Raw genomic sequence first — 17,318 nt, forward strand, 5'->3', positions numbered from 1 at the left:
GTTCTGGCAGATTTAGTGTCCATTATATATGGATGGACATTTATTGGAATAGTGATAACTGCTGTGGGAGAAGCATATTCATATTTAGGAACTACATTTTTAACAAACTATGAATGGCTTGTAGCAATCAGGCTAAACGAGAAAAAGAATCACAGTTTGATTTTCTCTCCTATAAATGATTATTGCACATAGTAGCATATTACTGTGTTTTAGAAATTAATTAGATTTAATTACAGCAGTGAGAGCTTATGCAGGACCCTGGCGAACAAACTGGCAAGCGCCACAGTGCTAATTTGCTAATATCTGAAGCATCACTGCAGGTCTGTAATAACCATAATGCTGCCAAAACTCTACCCTGCCATGTGCTATGTGCATTTACAATTACTTGTTTGTCAAGCAGAAAACCAATTTTCATGTTATGACAGCATATTATAATATACAATGCTAATATCAAGTGAGCTATGCTATGAATGAAGACCCTATGGAACATAAAAAATTAAGGGAAAATGTAGACCTATTCATGTAGTTAGGCTGCATTCACATACGTACATACATCCCCCATAGACGGCAATGGGCACACGGAGCGATATTTTGCCACACACGTGCAGTACCATACTGCTCCATACCCTTTTTTTCCGTGTGCACGGCTCGTACGCCGTAAATTTTCATGGAGAGGGGAGGCGTCACCCCTTCTCCTCTCCCTCACACCAGACGAATGCTATGACCTGGCGGTCATACATTCGTGCGAATCTAGCCTTAAGGTGCAAATTTTTACAATATTTTTTTTTAAAAAGAATAGTGTAGAAGTTGATGATAAGCTTTGTTAAATACTTTATTAATGAAAATGTTCCTTGTCTATGCTGTATACAGAACTTCAGACACACTGCTTACTAGAGTAGAAAGACGAGGGATGTGCCCAGCAGAGAAGAGGGCCGGTGTGGGGCGTTCCTGCCCAATGTCTGCCCACTCACCATGGCGTGCGCGAACATGCGCAAGTAATAGAGCAATTTGTACGAAATGCACGCCAAAGCAGCCAGCTGCTGGATACGTCTGAGGCTCCTGATGTATCCCATGTAGAGGAGGGATGGGGCTTAGACCATATGCTAATGCACTATGCACGGGCATATGATAAATGTACCCCATAATAACTTTATCAATGAAATGCTCTCATATATTGTCTGGATAAAAACAGACTGGATCCTGGGCGAGCACAGGACCGGGAGGCGGAGTGGGAGGGGTGAGCGCTTGTCACCCCTCCTTCCTCCATAGCTCACCGCGCCAAGACCGGAAGCCATTGCAATCTATGGGGCCGTGATCTGGTTGCAAATCATGTGACCAGATCATGTCCCGCAGTGTGACTGTACCCTAATTAATACACTATAAATTTAGAATATATTTTTTCTAGTTTATATGCAACTTTGTTTCAATCAACAATACATTAAAATAACTCCAGCTATAAATTGGTAGGATGTGTACCAGGTTTTGTAATGATTTTAAGTCTACACTCCGCAAGCAGTCAGAAAGACAACAAGGCATGAAGCAGATTTTTTACTGTAGGGAAGGAAATGGTCAAGTGACTTAAAGATGAAAAACTGTACTATTGACTTTAAATAGCTTTTTTTTTACATTGGCTATTCCACAAGAGTACATAAATCCCTTAAGAAGGGCAATCTGCCATCTGCTAGCTTTAGGTAAGAGTTGCTGCGTGCTGTGTAAAGAGCAAAATAAATAACTGTTGCTAATAGAAAGCCACAATTTAGGGCTGTTTAAATGTTCAGAAGTCATTTTGTGTCAGCATGCCACATAAAATACATAACCTAGTGCAGCCCAAATAAAATATATATCTCCGCATTGTTTAACCACTAATTGCTTTTAAAGGATCCATGGCTTTGTGATGGCAGAGCATATTTTAGGAGAATTCCTCGGCACGCAGAACTTACATTGCACTCCGACCCATTGTAATCAATGGGTTTTTTCAGACTTAAAAAATCTCGGCATGCTCTACTTTTGCAAGTCACGCGTGTGAAAAAAGCACCATACAAGTCTATGGAGATGCATCAAAAACGCATTGCACTCTGAGACACATGCAAGTCCAATGCAAGTGCAATGCATTTTTCACTGATCAATTGCCGTTGAAAATGGACCTTCATAGATAGATCTTTTTCATGCAATGAAAATGCATTGGAGACACTGAACACACTGTGACTGAAAACTGATTGAAATCTGATGAAAAATGTCAGTTTTTCACTGACCAAACCCTGATAGCACCCTGATCAGACTCTGACGTGATCTGCAACGCAAGTGTGAAAGAGCCCTTAGGCCGACTGCAAACTAATACGTTCAGCCCATGGAAACGAACCCGAATGTTGGTCTGATCTCTCGGACTGAACACAGTGTACAGTATGGAAGTCCTTGCATCATACAGAGCTGGCTGAACTGTAGGAATTGTTAGGCTCCTTTCAGACTAGCATTTTCACATGAGAGTTCTGCTTGTGCTTTTGATGCGTATTTAATGGGTTTTGTCAGACTCATTTTTTTTCATGTTAAAATCTCAGCATGCTCTACTTTTGCAAGCCACTTGCATGGAAAACGCACCATACAAGTCTATGGAGACGCATCAAAATCACATTGTGATCTGAGACACATGCATGTGCAACGTATTTTTAATGTGTGGGTTACTGGTTGATGCAGGAAGTGGCATGTGGGGACCAATTGAAGAACCATGTGATTTGAAACACAGGTGTGAAAAATGCACCAAAAATTCCAGTAAAAACAAGCTGATGACTCCTAGCAAAAACTGACCAAAAATGCAGGCAAAAATGTCAGTTTTTCACACATTGCACTCTGACGTGGTCCATGTCTATAAATGTGTCAGATTGTTATCTAATGTGAATGAAAACCTTTATTTATGGGGCTGCTAGCAATCTACTTCCATGGAAGTGAAAGCAGTGTTGTTCCACATATGTGCCAACACTCCATTGACATGAGGCACCTATGGGACACCTTGTTTCATTTATCTTCATGTTTCTAAAAACTGACGGCAATTTGTTAATGTAGTGTTCCAAAGCAGCGACATATGGGGACAAATGGTAGACTAAATTCTGTCGTCTACTAGCAAAATTGGTCCAACAAACTCTCTGTGTGCTTGCCTGATTTAACCCTAGAATGCATATTTAGGCCCCCATGCTTACATTTTTGCTATTATCTGCAAAATTACTTTAGTTAGAATTTTGAAACTCCAGGTATTCCTCAAGTATGTCATTGTTGATAATATCCAGTTGTTCATACATTTTTTTTTCATAGGCATTATGGTGTAACAATGCTTGTTTGGTGAAAACTACATCTGTACAAATTGGGGGCCTGTTAGGCCGCCACTGTTTTTATCATGTTCTCAGAAGTGTTTGTATCTCAAGTTACTTTATTTGTACTCGGTAATGCTGGTGGACTGACAGTATACACTGAATAGACAGTATACACAGAAGGATCTGGGGTCTGAAATAGTCAAAACCCTTGCTGTTCCAATATTCAATTCAGGTAGAAACTTCATCATGGACAATTATTTCACCAATGTTGACATTTTCTGCTTACAAAAGCTATTACACTTGTTGGTACTGTAATGCCTCACATGATAGAGCGAAGCGGCTTAAAATGCCTGCCAAAGCAAACTAAAGAAGCAATGAAACGGTGTGGCGTACAGTTTCATATTATTGCAGAGCCAGGAGAAAAAAATCAAAAGCGTTGTTTCATGTGTCCAAGAAACATAGAGGAAAACTGAGCGATATTGTTCCACTTGTAAGGAAACTGTTTGCAAAGAACACTCTTCTGAAAAAAAAACATGTCAGAATTGTTTTGAAGACTAATATAATAGAAAAGAAAGTTAGAATAAAATGTAGCTGCAGCTAGTTTGCTATAGATTTCTATGCATTTTTGTGTGTTTTCATGTCTGCGTGAAATTTTGGAAAAAAAAAAAGATTTTTTGGTGTTTTCTGTGAAAAATTATAATCAAAATGTTGTCCACTATTCATATTTTCATTGAGCAATTTTGAAATAAACTTGAAAGTTATTTAAGTGTGTTTCTTAACATTATTTGCGTTCTAGGGTTAAAAGATGGTATCAAGAATCATAAAACTAAACTCGGTTGGTGGAATTTATTTAGACCTGGCAAACATTGCAGCTTCCAGCAAAGACTATAGCAAAAACGGCAGGCCTGAAGATTCACACCCGAAGTGGCGTGGAGGGCAAAAAACTAACAAAATGTTGGTTTGGGGGCTTTTTACACGCTTGAAAAAAAGACATACAGGGCATATTAAATTCCCATGAGCATGTCCTTTCAGCTTAGCGATACTAGATTCAGTCTGGGAAATACTGCAAGTGCACAGAGCGAGTTTGTTGTACCAGAGTTACTCATGGGCACCAGGCTTAGGTCAGATTTGTAAATAATCAAATCACACTGCAGCTTCCATTTTTTCACACTAGCTTCCCTTTGCTATTGAAGCTATTTAATATTGTTTAACAGTAGTACAGAAAGATGCAGAGTAATTCTAAACAAGCCAGTAACATTATAAAATTGTATTTTTGTCACTAGGGCACAGTTTTCAGGTCACTTATCAGGTCACTCATCTCAAGGTTACCAATTGACTTTCTTTTCACAAACAATTGATTTGCAACCTCTAACAATAGTATATCTTGGGGCCCATAACCAGAATGGGGGAAGAGCACTAATTTAAACAGATATATACATACACATATATTATATACATTTTCAACATCCCCCATCAGGGCCTATCCTTTACTTTGGGCCTGGAGGCAGCCGGGGCTCAGAATACCTGAGTGGCTGGTGGTTGCGGCCTAGGCACGCTGATGTCACGGTGCTCGGTATGGGGACCTATAGCCTGGCAGGTCTCCAGTAGGTTGTGTGTGTAAGAAATATGGAGGTAGAGGCTGATGTACTGATTCTCCCTGAGGCAACCCAAGAGTGTCTGTAAGACAGGTCTCTGGGTAATGGATGGGGAGCCCGTGGTAGTAATAACCGTTTTCAGGGAACAGACAGAGGCAACGTTGTGCAAATCAACTCATGGTTCTTTATTGAACAGGTAGCAGGCAACGGGCCTATGGTCTCACAGCAGATTCAAATTACTGGAGTGGTCATGGAGAGTGGTCCTCAGGAACAGCTCACCAGACTGGTGGTAGGTGCAGGCTGGGCGAAGATGGATGGAACGGTGTCCAAACTGTGGAAGCTACAGCTCGGGATTTGAGTCTTCTGACTCTGGTCCTGGGATTTGGTTCTGAGTCAGTACTGAAGGTCTACTGACACTGTCTCTCTCTTCACTCAGCCTCTGTAGACAGATCATGCATTCTAGAGGATGTGCTCTTCAAGAGAGCTGGTGGTAAAGACCAGACCTCGTGCTTCTCCCTGCCCAGAGGTTTTATTCTCCTGGTCAGGTGGTAGCACATTTCCAATCACACTCCAGTTTACACTACAGCCAAACTCATTGGTCAATAACTTGCACCCACTTAACTATTGCCTTACCAGGCAGAGGCTACAGCTGCTACCTGAGATATCCCAGTATTATCCCTTGGGTGAGTTGATCATACTCACTAGATGGATCCTGACAGGTAGAGGGCCTAATTCACAACTACTCTCTTGCCTATACATTGACAGGGGAGTTGCATATTGTTTAACATTATACAGCATTATATGAATATAACCATGCACTTTTTCCACAGCACAAAGCTGAGTCATTTAGCTTTCCTCTGTCTTCTGCACTTGGCCATGTGCATGCCCAGGTTATGGACCGGGCAGGCACAGGTTTGCATACAAGGGGACAATGAGTATATAAATATGTGTGTATGTGAAAATGCTGTATTTATGTGTTTATCTATATGCTATATGAGTGTACATGGTGTGTTTATTCTCTATGCGTGTACATATGCTCTATGTGTGTATATGCTGTATATTCTGTATGTATGTGTATATGATGTATGTTGTGTATATACTGTATATATCTGTATATGTCTACATACTGTATGTGTATGCTGTGTATGTGCTCTGTGTCTGTGTATGCTACATGTATGTGTTTATGAATATGCTGTGTGCATATGCTGTAAATATGTGGTGTGCATACATGATGTATGGCATGTTTATACTGTATAATGTATATGTGTAAATATGATATATATATACTACATGTGTATAAATATATTTAAAATTGTATCAAATAGCATACTAGCCACATGTATGGCACTCTTAAGTAGCAATAGATGTCAAGTAAATTTTCAACAGTCATACAAGCTGAAGAGACAAAAAGAAATATAGGAAGCAATTAAGTTCATGAAGACTTGAAAGGAAACAATTAAACAAATTTAGACTTCAAATATATTGGATTAGATGCTAAAGGCAGAAATTAAATATCAAAGTGGTTTATTCTAAGCACCACTGAAGTTTACAGTTATCTATCAATGTGCATGTCGTCCATTGAAAAAGTTTTTAATGTTTTTTTTCCAAATGGTACCCCCTAGTGTTCTTACATTATGGAACTTTTATAAGGGTATAAAATGCACAATTTCTAAATATTAGATTTCATTACGGCCAGAACAATAATCTTTCTTGCATTCAAGTGTTCAATTACCCTGTATCATTTAAAGAACATTGTGTAATGCTCAAATGGGATATATATTGCATGCGTAATCTATGTTTAGTTCAAATTAACAGAATAATCTGTGTGTAGACCGCAGAAAAATTGACTTCTACTATAAATATCAATTTATGTAGTGGATTTCAGAGTGCATTTTGCCCAATTGAATTACCAAAATAAATTCTTGAGGGCAACATGACACTTATAAGTGCAACTAACACTAGCATACCTGAGGTACAGGTTTAATTTTGGCAAAAATGAATGTGATTGTCCATCTGATGATGGTTAGAGGAAAAAAAAAGAATTAGTCCCCGGGTTACATAAAAGATAAATTATGTAGGTTTGTTCTTAAGTTGAATTTGTATGTAAGTCGGAACTGTATTTATAATTTTAACCCCAGCCAAATATTTTTTGGTCTATGTGACAATTGGATTTTAAAAAAGTTGGATTCTTATCAAAACCACGATTAACAGTAAAGTTGCATTGAAAACACCTTTGATAACTGTTGTAGCTGATCATTGTAGCCTAGGGCTAAAGTACATTAAATTATCAACATCCAGAAATCCGTTTGTAACCAGAGGTCGTATGTAAGTCGGGTGTTCTTAAGTAGGGGACCACCTGTAGTTGGTCAATTAAAGGGTTACAGTGACCAGAGTTCACATGTGTGAAAGAATTCACTTAGGCACAGTTTTTGCTATCATAAAGCAGCATGTCATGCTTGTGATTTTGCTTAAAGCTGTACAAAGAGAAAAGTCTGGTTCTGAAGATACCGGTCTCTGCACTCTTCTATGGACCTCTATAACAGAATAATTGTGGTACAATACACAGAATATCTGACAGCCATGTGTAATAACTAAATTGAGCCCTTTCTCGCTGTATGGGACCTATGTGATATAACCTGGATTACCCATTTCTGCTTACATGATGATTGGACACATGTCTAAACTAACTAAAAAATACATGTTTTCTAAACTACCTAAACTAAACTCTTTTACCGGGCATACTCCCTTATCCACTTTTGTACCCCATGGTCTGTCTTTTCTGGTTATTATGTGACATGTCCTCTTTATGCCCGATTTTTACATTGAACCTTAGCTTGTATTAATTCTCACAAGATTAATGCCATGTCCCTTTTCCTGTGATTTATTTGTGTCTTTATGTTACATGCTATGTCATGCAGGTTCATTACTGTTGAAAACCAATAAAAATACAGTTTAAAAAAAGTTGTGCAAAGATGTTGTAATGCAGATTTTGGCCATCGAGCATTGGAGCTAAAACCAACATTCTCTACCACATTTATTATAATCTCTGCCAGAAAATTGGTGGAAACTATAGCAGAAATATCTAGCAGGTCAGATCTGGAATGCAAATATGCCTGGGCGTATAATATTTAAAACATAATCCCTTGCGATGAATACTGTAACAAATAATTCATCCAAAAACCCACTTTTAAGCTATCTTCATCACACAGGAAAATTTGGATAAAATTGCTTCTCAATTTACAAATTAACAAGAGCAAAAAAGATTAAAATATAACCACATCTTATCTGCCTTCGCATAATAGGCCACAACCTGCTCACTCGCCATCTGTTGCTGTGAATTCCATATCTACCATAGACATATTACACTGATTTGTGTCTCTTCATGTCTTCTGTTCATTGTTTATAATAATTTGTAGCACTTAATAAAAGCTTTTATACAAATTTTTAATAAAGCCTTGAAAGATATATCTATCTATCATCTCCAGATCTTATTTCAAAGGTGCTTGATTTGGATCTTCTGGTACCTCCATCTGCTCAGGTAAGCAACAGCAACATGAAGAGGAAGTCCACAGAGTCAAGTAACATGTTGTAAATAAGTATGCATAGTTAACAGCTATAATTACCTGCCGAGCTGTTCATCATGTTATATGGAGACACTTGTTGGTTAATCATGCCTACGTTGTTATTCATGGACTGACTGTATGAAGAATTTGTTCCCATAAGGCCACTCTGATTCACACCAGGAAAGCCGCTTTGCCTGTTTGAACATGAAAAATATATAACAAATGCTTAGTAATAAATAAAACATTAAACAAACTTCAATGTTTGTAGCAGAATAGATGCTATTTTATACATAAGCCTACATTGTTTGTGGCATCATATATCCAAGAACCTCTTATTAATAGCTGTGGTAACACTGTATTTGCAGTCAAGAGTTCTGTTGTCAATTGCGCAAAAATAAGCTGCATTAACTATGGCTATATCTGTATTTCTTGCTAATAGTCACTGAAATGCGTGGGAAAATGTGAACATACTAAAATCAAAACACTGTCCCTGGAGTCAGATTGATAGAAGGTGTTAATCACTATTGCTATAAAAGGTTCAGCAGCTGTCACATAATGTTTAACAAATGGCGATACAACAAGAAATGTTTGGAGTACCTGTCAAAACAAGGCAACGAGAACAGTAAAATGTGTTTAGAAATTTATAGTGCAACTAATTTAGAATAGGAAAAATATAGCACCAATGAATTTGGCTTTGATTTAACAAATCAGTGGGTTATCTGCAATATGCAGAACAAAGGTAGTGTTTTTTTACCTTATTCAAATCTTAATAGTAATCAAATACAGCCAAAACTTAGGTAAAGGTAACCTAGACAGAAGCTTTTTAAGATCATGTCCCTAATTTGAATACAAGTCATTTTATTGCAACATTAATATTATTATGCATACTAGGTTAGATGCAGAGGGATATCATGCTCATCATGCCCAGACTCAACTAGGCCCACTATAATCATATGTTCAAGTAGTTGAAAAGCAAAACACTCTATTTATAGAGTAGTTAACCTATGAACAATAACAACCCTCTGACGGGGCTTGTAACAAGGCATCGGAACAACAAATTAATTGTAGAAAAGTTACTTTTCCGCATGACGCCACTACAGGTTTATAAAAGGAACAAGATCTGGAAGGGGATTAGCTTCTTCACAACAAACAGATAATGGTTTATTGGGTCAATTTCTTCTGACAGGTTCCCTTCAAGCATGGGGGGAAAGGGTAATGTGCTAAGCGCTCACAAAAGTTTGCAAGAGCCAAAGTCCTAGAGGGTGAAGAGGAAGCAAATGCATCTGATGCCGCATCATATAATGTCAGTATAAAAATGGCGCATGGTAAAGAACATAAGATGTTATACGACTAAAAAAATGCAAACAAGGGACGAGATGTTATTTGATTTGGTTAGTTCATTTTCAATGCACTTTAAAAAGGTAGAAGTCAGACACTCAGGCTCCCAGCATTGTAATAATTGTTAACCACTGAAATAGCCAGATCTCATAAGTTTTTTCCTTTCCTTCTTATATTTTTTTTAAATAAAATAATAATTGACTTTATTGAATTTATTTTACATGGTGACCAAAAACAGAGGAAAGCAATACTATTGGCTAAGGTCAGGCTTAAAAACATATCCTAGTGCTGATTTTGTTTTTTTGTTTTGTTAATGCAATAATACTTATTCCCAAATTACAGCAAAAAAGTGTCAAATTGAATACACCCTTAATATATAGTATTATATTACATTTATATGGGTCTAATTTAGGTGTTCGAATTATTACCCATTTAGAATTGCGTACTCACATATGGCTCTGGTATTAGCTCCCTTTGATCACATAAAAGCACTACTGTATATAAAGCACTTGTTCTTTATTTGTCATTTTGCATAATGACAGTAATTGAGTATGAAATGCAAAAACATGCTGTTCCTTACTGAACTGTTTATTTTCCTAGCAAACACACAGATCACTTTTTAATAATTTTTTAAGGGTGGCAAAAAAGCATCAATTCTGGCATTTGGATAGATAAAACATTTTGGGGCACAGGAACAGTTAACCTTAGGATTTTGTTTGCATGTTATTTTTTAAAAATGCTAACACCCCCCCTTTTTTTAGTCTCCATTGTATCCGATTGCTCATACAATATATAGTAATACAATTGTATTGCAGTATATTGCCAATATACTGCTCGATTATAACAGGCAGAGTCTTAATGCTTGTTTAAAAGCCACAGCAGCCTCGCAGAGGCTCCAGGTTGTCAGGGCAATAAGGGCCCCTTATATCAATGGTGTTACGATTGGCTCCAGGATGGCTGTCACTAATGTGCAGCGGTAACAGCAGGGTTGATAATGGTGTGTTGTACATGAAAGACTTGCATCATTATAAAGCTAAAAAATGAGGTAGATTTAGCAGAGGTGGCAGAGGTGTCAGAGCAAAACTATTCTAGTTGCTCATGGCAATTAATCAGAACTTAGCTTTCATTTTCCCACAGCAGTTTATGCAATGAAAGTTGACCCCTGATTATTTGCCATGAGCAACTACAGTTTTGCTCTCAGACACTTTTGTTAAATCTAACCCAGTACAATCTCTTGGGTTAGGACATTCCATAGTTTACCTATTCCAACTGGAATAAATCATTTCTAAGATGTCTTAATTGGGGAACCCAGAGGGGGACAACAGATCGCCTTTAGTACCGATTTGCTAAATGTTGTCAAGTCGGTACTACTATAAAAATCAATTACATTAGCCACTTTCAGGCAGATTTGTACATTTCATTTTTTGTCTCGGACAGCAAAAAGCCAGCATCGGTCCTTCCTAACACTCCATTGTATGCCCACATAGTCCTTTGCCCAGTTCTGGTAAAGAATAAGTCATGTAGCAGTTCTTTTTACAGACCACACATGTACTTGTAACTGTAAATCAGATTATCTCAAAGGCAGGCACTTTTTCTCCAAGGTGCATATCTCCCATTTCTATAAAAGCTCCTTTATACAACAAATACATGACAACTAGCATGCTGGCATTTTCATGGTACTCTAGAATAAGAGTAGGTAATTTGTAACTGCTTTTTGTGTCATTCTTTTACATGTGTTTGTTGTAATCAATAAAAATTATAATGAATGTCATCAAGTACAATGCCTACAAATCCTGACACATTACACTAAAAGAACTACATAAAGAAAAGTTCAGAGATCAAACACTACAAAGACATTAAAATCATCCCACATGGCTTAAGTACTATAGTTACGGTGACCAGAAAGCCATTGACAAAGACTGCTTTACTATCCAATCATTTCTTTGCTGTACGCCTTTAGAAATTCCTCTAAGGGAGTTAACTGTGCTGACCTAAAGTTATGTTTTTTATGTATTCTCTAAAATAGAATGCAGCTCTCTGGAGTGGAAATCATAACATGAAAAACTAATAAAAAAGACTGAGGACCAGAAATAGTTATTTAGAAGCCTACAACAAGCCTCAAAATACCACAGAGCATCAATAGTCTTAAGAGACATACCATAACTATCGAATCATACCGTTATTTATTCTGCAGTTTTTATATTGTCATCAGAATGAAATTATTTAGGCAAGTCTGATACAGACTAAATGTAAACTGCATGACTTATAATGTATTTATTACACTACAGGCAGTCCCCGGGTTACATACAAGATAGGTTCTGTAGGTTTGTTCTTAAATTGAGTTTGTATGTAAGTCGGAACCGTATACTTTATTATTGTAACCCCAGTCAAAATTTTTTTTTGGTCTCTGTGACAATTGGATTTTAAAAATGTTGGATTTTCATAAGAACCAGGATTAACAATAAAGCTTAAATGCAGACACCTTTAATAACTGTTACAGCTGATCATTGTAGCCTAGGACTAAAGTACAGTAAATTACCAAAATCCAGAGGTCCGTTTGTAACTAGGGGTCGTATGCAAGTCAGGTGTTCTTAAGTAGGGGACCTCCTGTATATGCTTTGATGAATTATCCTTCTGCAAGATGGTAAACATTAAGTGCATTTTGTATTTTCTTTACATATTATTTAGCTGAAGGGCATTGTCTGCGCAAAAAAAACACATTGAAAAATGCTTTGAAAGCACAAACAATTGGTGTGAAAAAACTGACCAAAAATACAGGTAAAGACATCAGTTTTTCACGCACAGTACTCTGACGTGACCCAACCTAGCATTATGAATGCATCATTTATTTTTGTTTGATGAAATATGTTCCACACTATACCAGTAATATAAAATACCAACCAGAAGCAACATTAATAAAAGGGATAAAGCAGAAAGATACTTCAGAAAGTGCACGATCAACAAAGAACAACTGCACTTTTTAAATGGGAGATGAAGGGTATATTTAGTTCATGGTCAGCAAAACCCAAAGTGTAAGGAAAACAAAACTCTTGAAAAAATAAACGTATAAATTCCTTTAATACAAAGCAAAATGAAAAGCCTGACCTGGCACAACACAGTCGTAAGAGTTTTAGATGGCTACAAAATGTGTCCTTGCGTATCCACAAGATTGTCCTGCTCTGCAGAATATAAAAGGTAAATGGAACAGCAATAGCATCGAGGCACCAAGCTTTATCACGTCATTAAATGAGATTTCTAGCCGCAATAAAAACATGCTTAAAACCTTGCAGATGGCTGTCTTGCTGGGTTCATGTCCAACTGACATTTTGCTGACCAGAGAAGGTCACTAACACAAAGGAACGACTGCTTTGTTTTGTGAAGTAGAAGACTACAAAGTCCAGTTTCTAGGGGTCACAAATGTTTTAAAAATCAGGTAATTACAAGGTAATTACACCAAAAGGACATAAAAGGACATAAAATATTACGAGGTCAGGTTTATATATAAAGGCTTGCTACACAGCTCCATTGGAATAAAAAAAAATCTATACATCTGCATTGCCATTGGTCCATATTAGGAATAGAACAACCAAATTTATTGTTCCATATTAATTAAATAACTGACACCAACAATTAAATATAAAGGGGGCTTGTCAGTTTCCATTATAGTACTCTTTATTTTACCAGACAAACAGTGGAGGGTGCTGTTATTGACAGAATCTGCAAAACAAAGCCATTATTATCTGCCATTGTCTTGACTAAGTGAGATTGGTGCCCATCCCCCTGCCCACCCGCCGGCACGTCCCCTTGCCCAACCGCCGGCACGTCCCCTTGCCCACCAGCATGTACCCCTACCCTCCTGCCATCACATCCTTCTGCCCACCTGCCTGCCTGTCCCTATGCCCGCCTGTCCCCATGCCCACCTGCCAGCCTTAACCATCCCCCCACCCCCGCTGGCAGGTCCCCCTAACCCGTCTGCCGACAAGTCCTTCTGCTGGCCTGATCCGCCCCCGAACGGCACGTCCCCCTACCCTCTTGCCGACGAGTCCTTCTGCCGGCCTGAACCACCACCTCCGCCACCACATCCCCCTACCTGCCTGCCGTCATGTGCTTCTGTCGATCTACCCTTGCCCCCCCCCCTCACATCCACTGCCCGCCAATCCCTTTATCCACCTGCCAACATGTCTTTTGCCTGACTGCCCCCCTTTGCCTGCCTGCTGTAATGTCCTCCTGCATGACTATACAGCCACCGGTCCGCTGCCGAATTTACAGCCATGTGCCCTGCTCCCTCCCCCCTTTGCTGGATGACACTACTGGCTGAATTTCAAGAAGATGACCCCTCCCCGACTGCCAGTACCATAAAGTAAGCAAGTAATCTTGCATATAAGTATATGCATATAATGTGCATATATATATATACACTGTATATATATAGACACACATACTGTGTGTCTATATCTATCTCTATCTATCTATCTATCTATCTATCTATCTAAATAGTTCTCAGTAACTCCTGCTCCCTCTTATGCTCTGCATGATATAACAGACTTTCTTGCTCTGTTAGCATAGTAATGATGTGTAACTGCCATCACCACAACACCGGCCATACTGGATGCACTGCAACCAACTGACTACAACCAAATGTGGTGATCACATGACCTGCCCAGGCAGGTGCAGGACATGTCACTAGTGCCGTCTTCTGTTCTGTGTCTGCTCCGCGCAGAGGAAATCAAAGGACTGAATAAATTGCCAGTAGCATTTTATTTCTTCATTACAGCGTATGTCAACAGCCTTTTTCTGCCAAGGAGAGCAAAATTTTAAATAACAACTAATAACATATTAGTTTATATTTTAAGGACCCATTTGTATATGAATTATGCTGATTCCTGACACACTACTTTAATTACAGGCACCTAATAGCAGATCATTGCAGCTTGGGACTAAAGTACAGCATCCTGAGAGATTCAAAGTGGGCAAAGATGTTAGTCTGTAACTTGGGGTCATCTGTAAGTCAGGGACCACTTCAATTGTCTTTCCAAATAAAACCACTCAACTAGTGTAATTTGGGGGAAAATTAATGCTTTAGATCTTTTAGAATGTTACAATGAAATAACATTAAAAAAATCACTGTATTTGGAGGGCCACAATTGTCTGCATTCTAAAGAAGTTAATGCAAAGGTAAATCCTTCTTTTTGATTTAACCATATGCTGAGGAACTGGCATATTTGCATTGTTTTACAGGAATTTTTGAACAATTTTTGAACAAAGAACAACAAAAGTTTGAATGTATTGAGCCCCAACACTCCTACCAACCATGTCAAGCAAAAAGGTGCCTTGGGGTTAGGGTTGAGCACCTAACAAACCAGCTTCTCAACTTCCTGGGTGCCACATGTAAAGATTTTGTTTACTTTGACCATTAAAAAAAAATATCATTAATATGGCCATTAATTAATGACCATTAATAAAGTACTTTCAGTCTAAGGTTCCATGCACATGAATGGATATCCAGGTGGCCAGCCACAGTACCGTGAGCACACTCGCATGTCACCGTAATGTACCATCGACAGGAGACAGATAGAGCATGCTCTATCTTTACCTGTACATAAGGCTGGGCTATACGTTTCGCTATGGAGAGGGCAGGGGTGAGCAGAGCTAACCTCTACACCTGAAGGTATGCTATACCCAGGTCCCAGCCTGGGTGAAGCATACATTGTGTGGATGGAGCCTAAGATATACACGTAAAAGCATTCTGAGATGCAGGTTTACACAGATTGTTTTTATTATACTATATTTATTTCCACTGATTGTGCTTCTACTGTGCGGTTCCATTGCTTAGTAGTCAGCGGCATCCCCGACGTCCACATGTTTGTTTTTTTAACTAGATAAACCCTTTAATTTTTTTTTAAGATTTTATTTATGCATTTTACAATTACAATAAACTTGATCTGATTAACAAACCAGCAGACTACAGCATATAATTTACAGTGTACAGGCAACCGCGAGTATAATCATGTGTATGTCAACCAACATAGTAGATTCACAGTAAGGGGACTGGTCTCGCGTTGTCTGTCTGTAGTCAGCCAGCACAGATAAGAAGTAGAGCTACATTGAAAATCCTTTAATTTTATATCATGCCGTTTGAGACTAGTAATAAATGTTGATTTTGTAAGTAAAATAAAAAAAAAATAATAAAGAAATAGCTTTTTTTTTTTTAAACAAACCCCTGATAATAACATTTAATATAAAGTAAAGCCAAGAATTGCAATATCTATAATGACATGTAATGTTTATTTTTCTTCTTCATGTCCAGTGTTCTATGACCCTGAAACAAAAGGCTAAATAAGAGTTTTCTTTCAGTGCTTCAGTCTCCATGAATGATAAGACTGTGACCTAAAGAAATCAGAAACTGACAAACCACATAAACGACTTGAAGAGAAGCAACAAATATAAAAAGCTTTTCTATTCTTTCTGGAAAGAGACAAAATCAGTGTCCTCTTTAAAAGTGTAAAGTGACTGAAAAACACCACGCTTTGTATAAATTCAAGGTCAAAGACACCTTTCTTGAAAAAGTCATTGCTGAATAACTGGAAACACAAAACATTGTATACATGGTAAGAGTGTATGTGACAAAACACATTTCTCAGACAAAAACATACAATACAAAAATCACAAAAAGGACACAAGTGAAATGAGTGGCACAGTCCTGGAAAAGGACCATAACAACACCCTTGCAGCCATGAAGGGTATAAAGACCATGAGCCATGCAGTATGTTGTTGCATTGCCTAAAAGACATGCTCTCTCTGTCATCAAGGTTAGTAGAAGTACAACTTGTGAGCGTTAGGGCATTTAAAGCTACTACAAAAACTTTACTGCTAGCAAAAACACTATAGTAGAGACTACATTCCACAAAAAGGCAAAGAAGCAGCACAGAATCAGTATGCAAACAGTTAATGAAAATAAATTAAAAAATAAATGAAAAGAACATGACGAAAAACTAATGGCCGGGGTCCCAAAGCAATACATTTCTACATACCCGTACTGATCAGGTTGATGCATCATTGGAACCTGAGAGTTGCCATAGTTGGGATGCTGTGAGGAAAACATGGGACGTCCGCCAGCCCCAGACTGGCTGGGATAAGCAGGCGACCTAATGTATGGTGGCCTAAAGCAGGACAAAAGAACAGGCTACTTTGGATTTGCACCATAATTAAATGAGCCAATTAACATCTACTTGCAAAATTACCAAAGAGAGAATAATTAGAAAAGTATCATTTTGCAATACATAGTATTTAACAGGGAATATTTATATATATTCAACATAATATATAATAATATTGAGGGTTTAGGGATGCTTTTAGGGGACTGATGTAGAAAACCTACAGCAGCTTATTTTAACAATGATTTAGAGTATCTACCTAACATATTTGAAATATGAATTTATGACGAATACCATATATACTCGAGTATAAGCTTAGTTTTTCAACACAAAAAAATGTGCGGAAAACCCAAACTCGGCTTATGC

General features: G+C 38.1%; 1 protein-coding gene across 7 annotated transcripts in view; it reads right to left on the reverse strand.

The window, feature by feature from the left end:
* The window catches only part of ARID1B (AT-rich interaction domain 1B), a 310,106-nt gene that overhangs the window by 56,867 nt on the left and 235,921 nt on the right, over positions 1-17,318 (reverse strand). For 5 of the 7 annotated variants that reach the window (XM_072141069.1, XM_072141070.1, XM_072141072.1 and 2 more), the window contains 2 exons: positions 16,830-16,958; positions 8,521-8,654 (listed from right to left, as the gene is read on the reverse strand). In XM_072141069.1, coding sequence (XP_071997170.1) covers positions 8,521-8,654; positions 16,830-16,958 — 263 coding nt within the window. The remainder of the gene's footprint in view (positions 1-8,520; positions 8,655-16,829; positions 16,959-17,318) is intronic. The other 2 variants (XM_072141068.1, XM_072141071.1) reach the window with 1 other exon arrangement.

This window comes from Engystomops pustulosus, chromosome 3, assembly GCF_040894005.1.
Source record: "Engystomops pustulosus chromosome 3, aEngPut4.maternal, whole genome shotgun sequence".
NCBI lineage: Eukaryota > Metazoa > Chordata > Amphibia > Anura > Leptodactylidae > Engystomops > Engystomops pustulosus.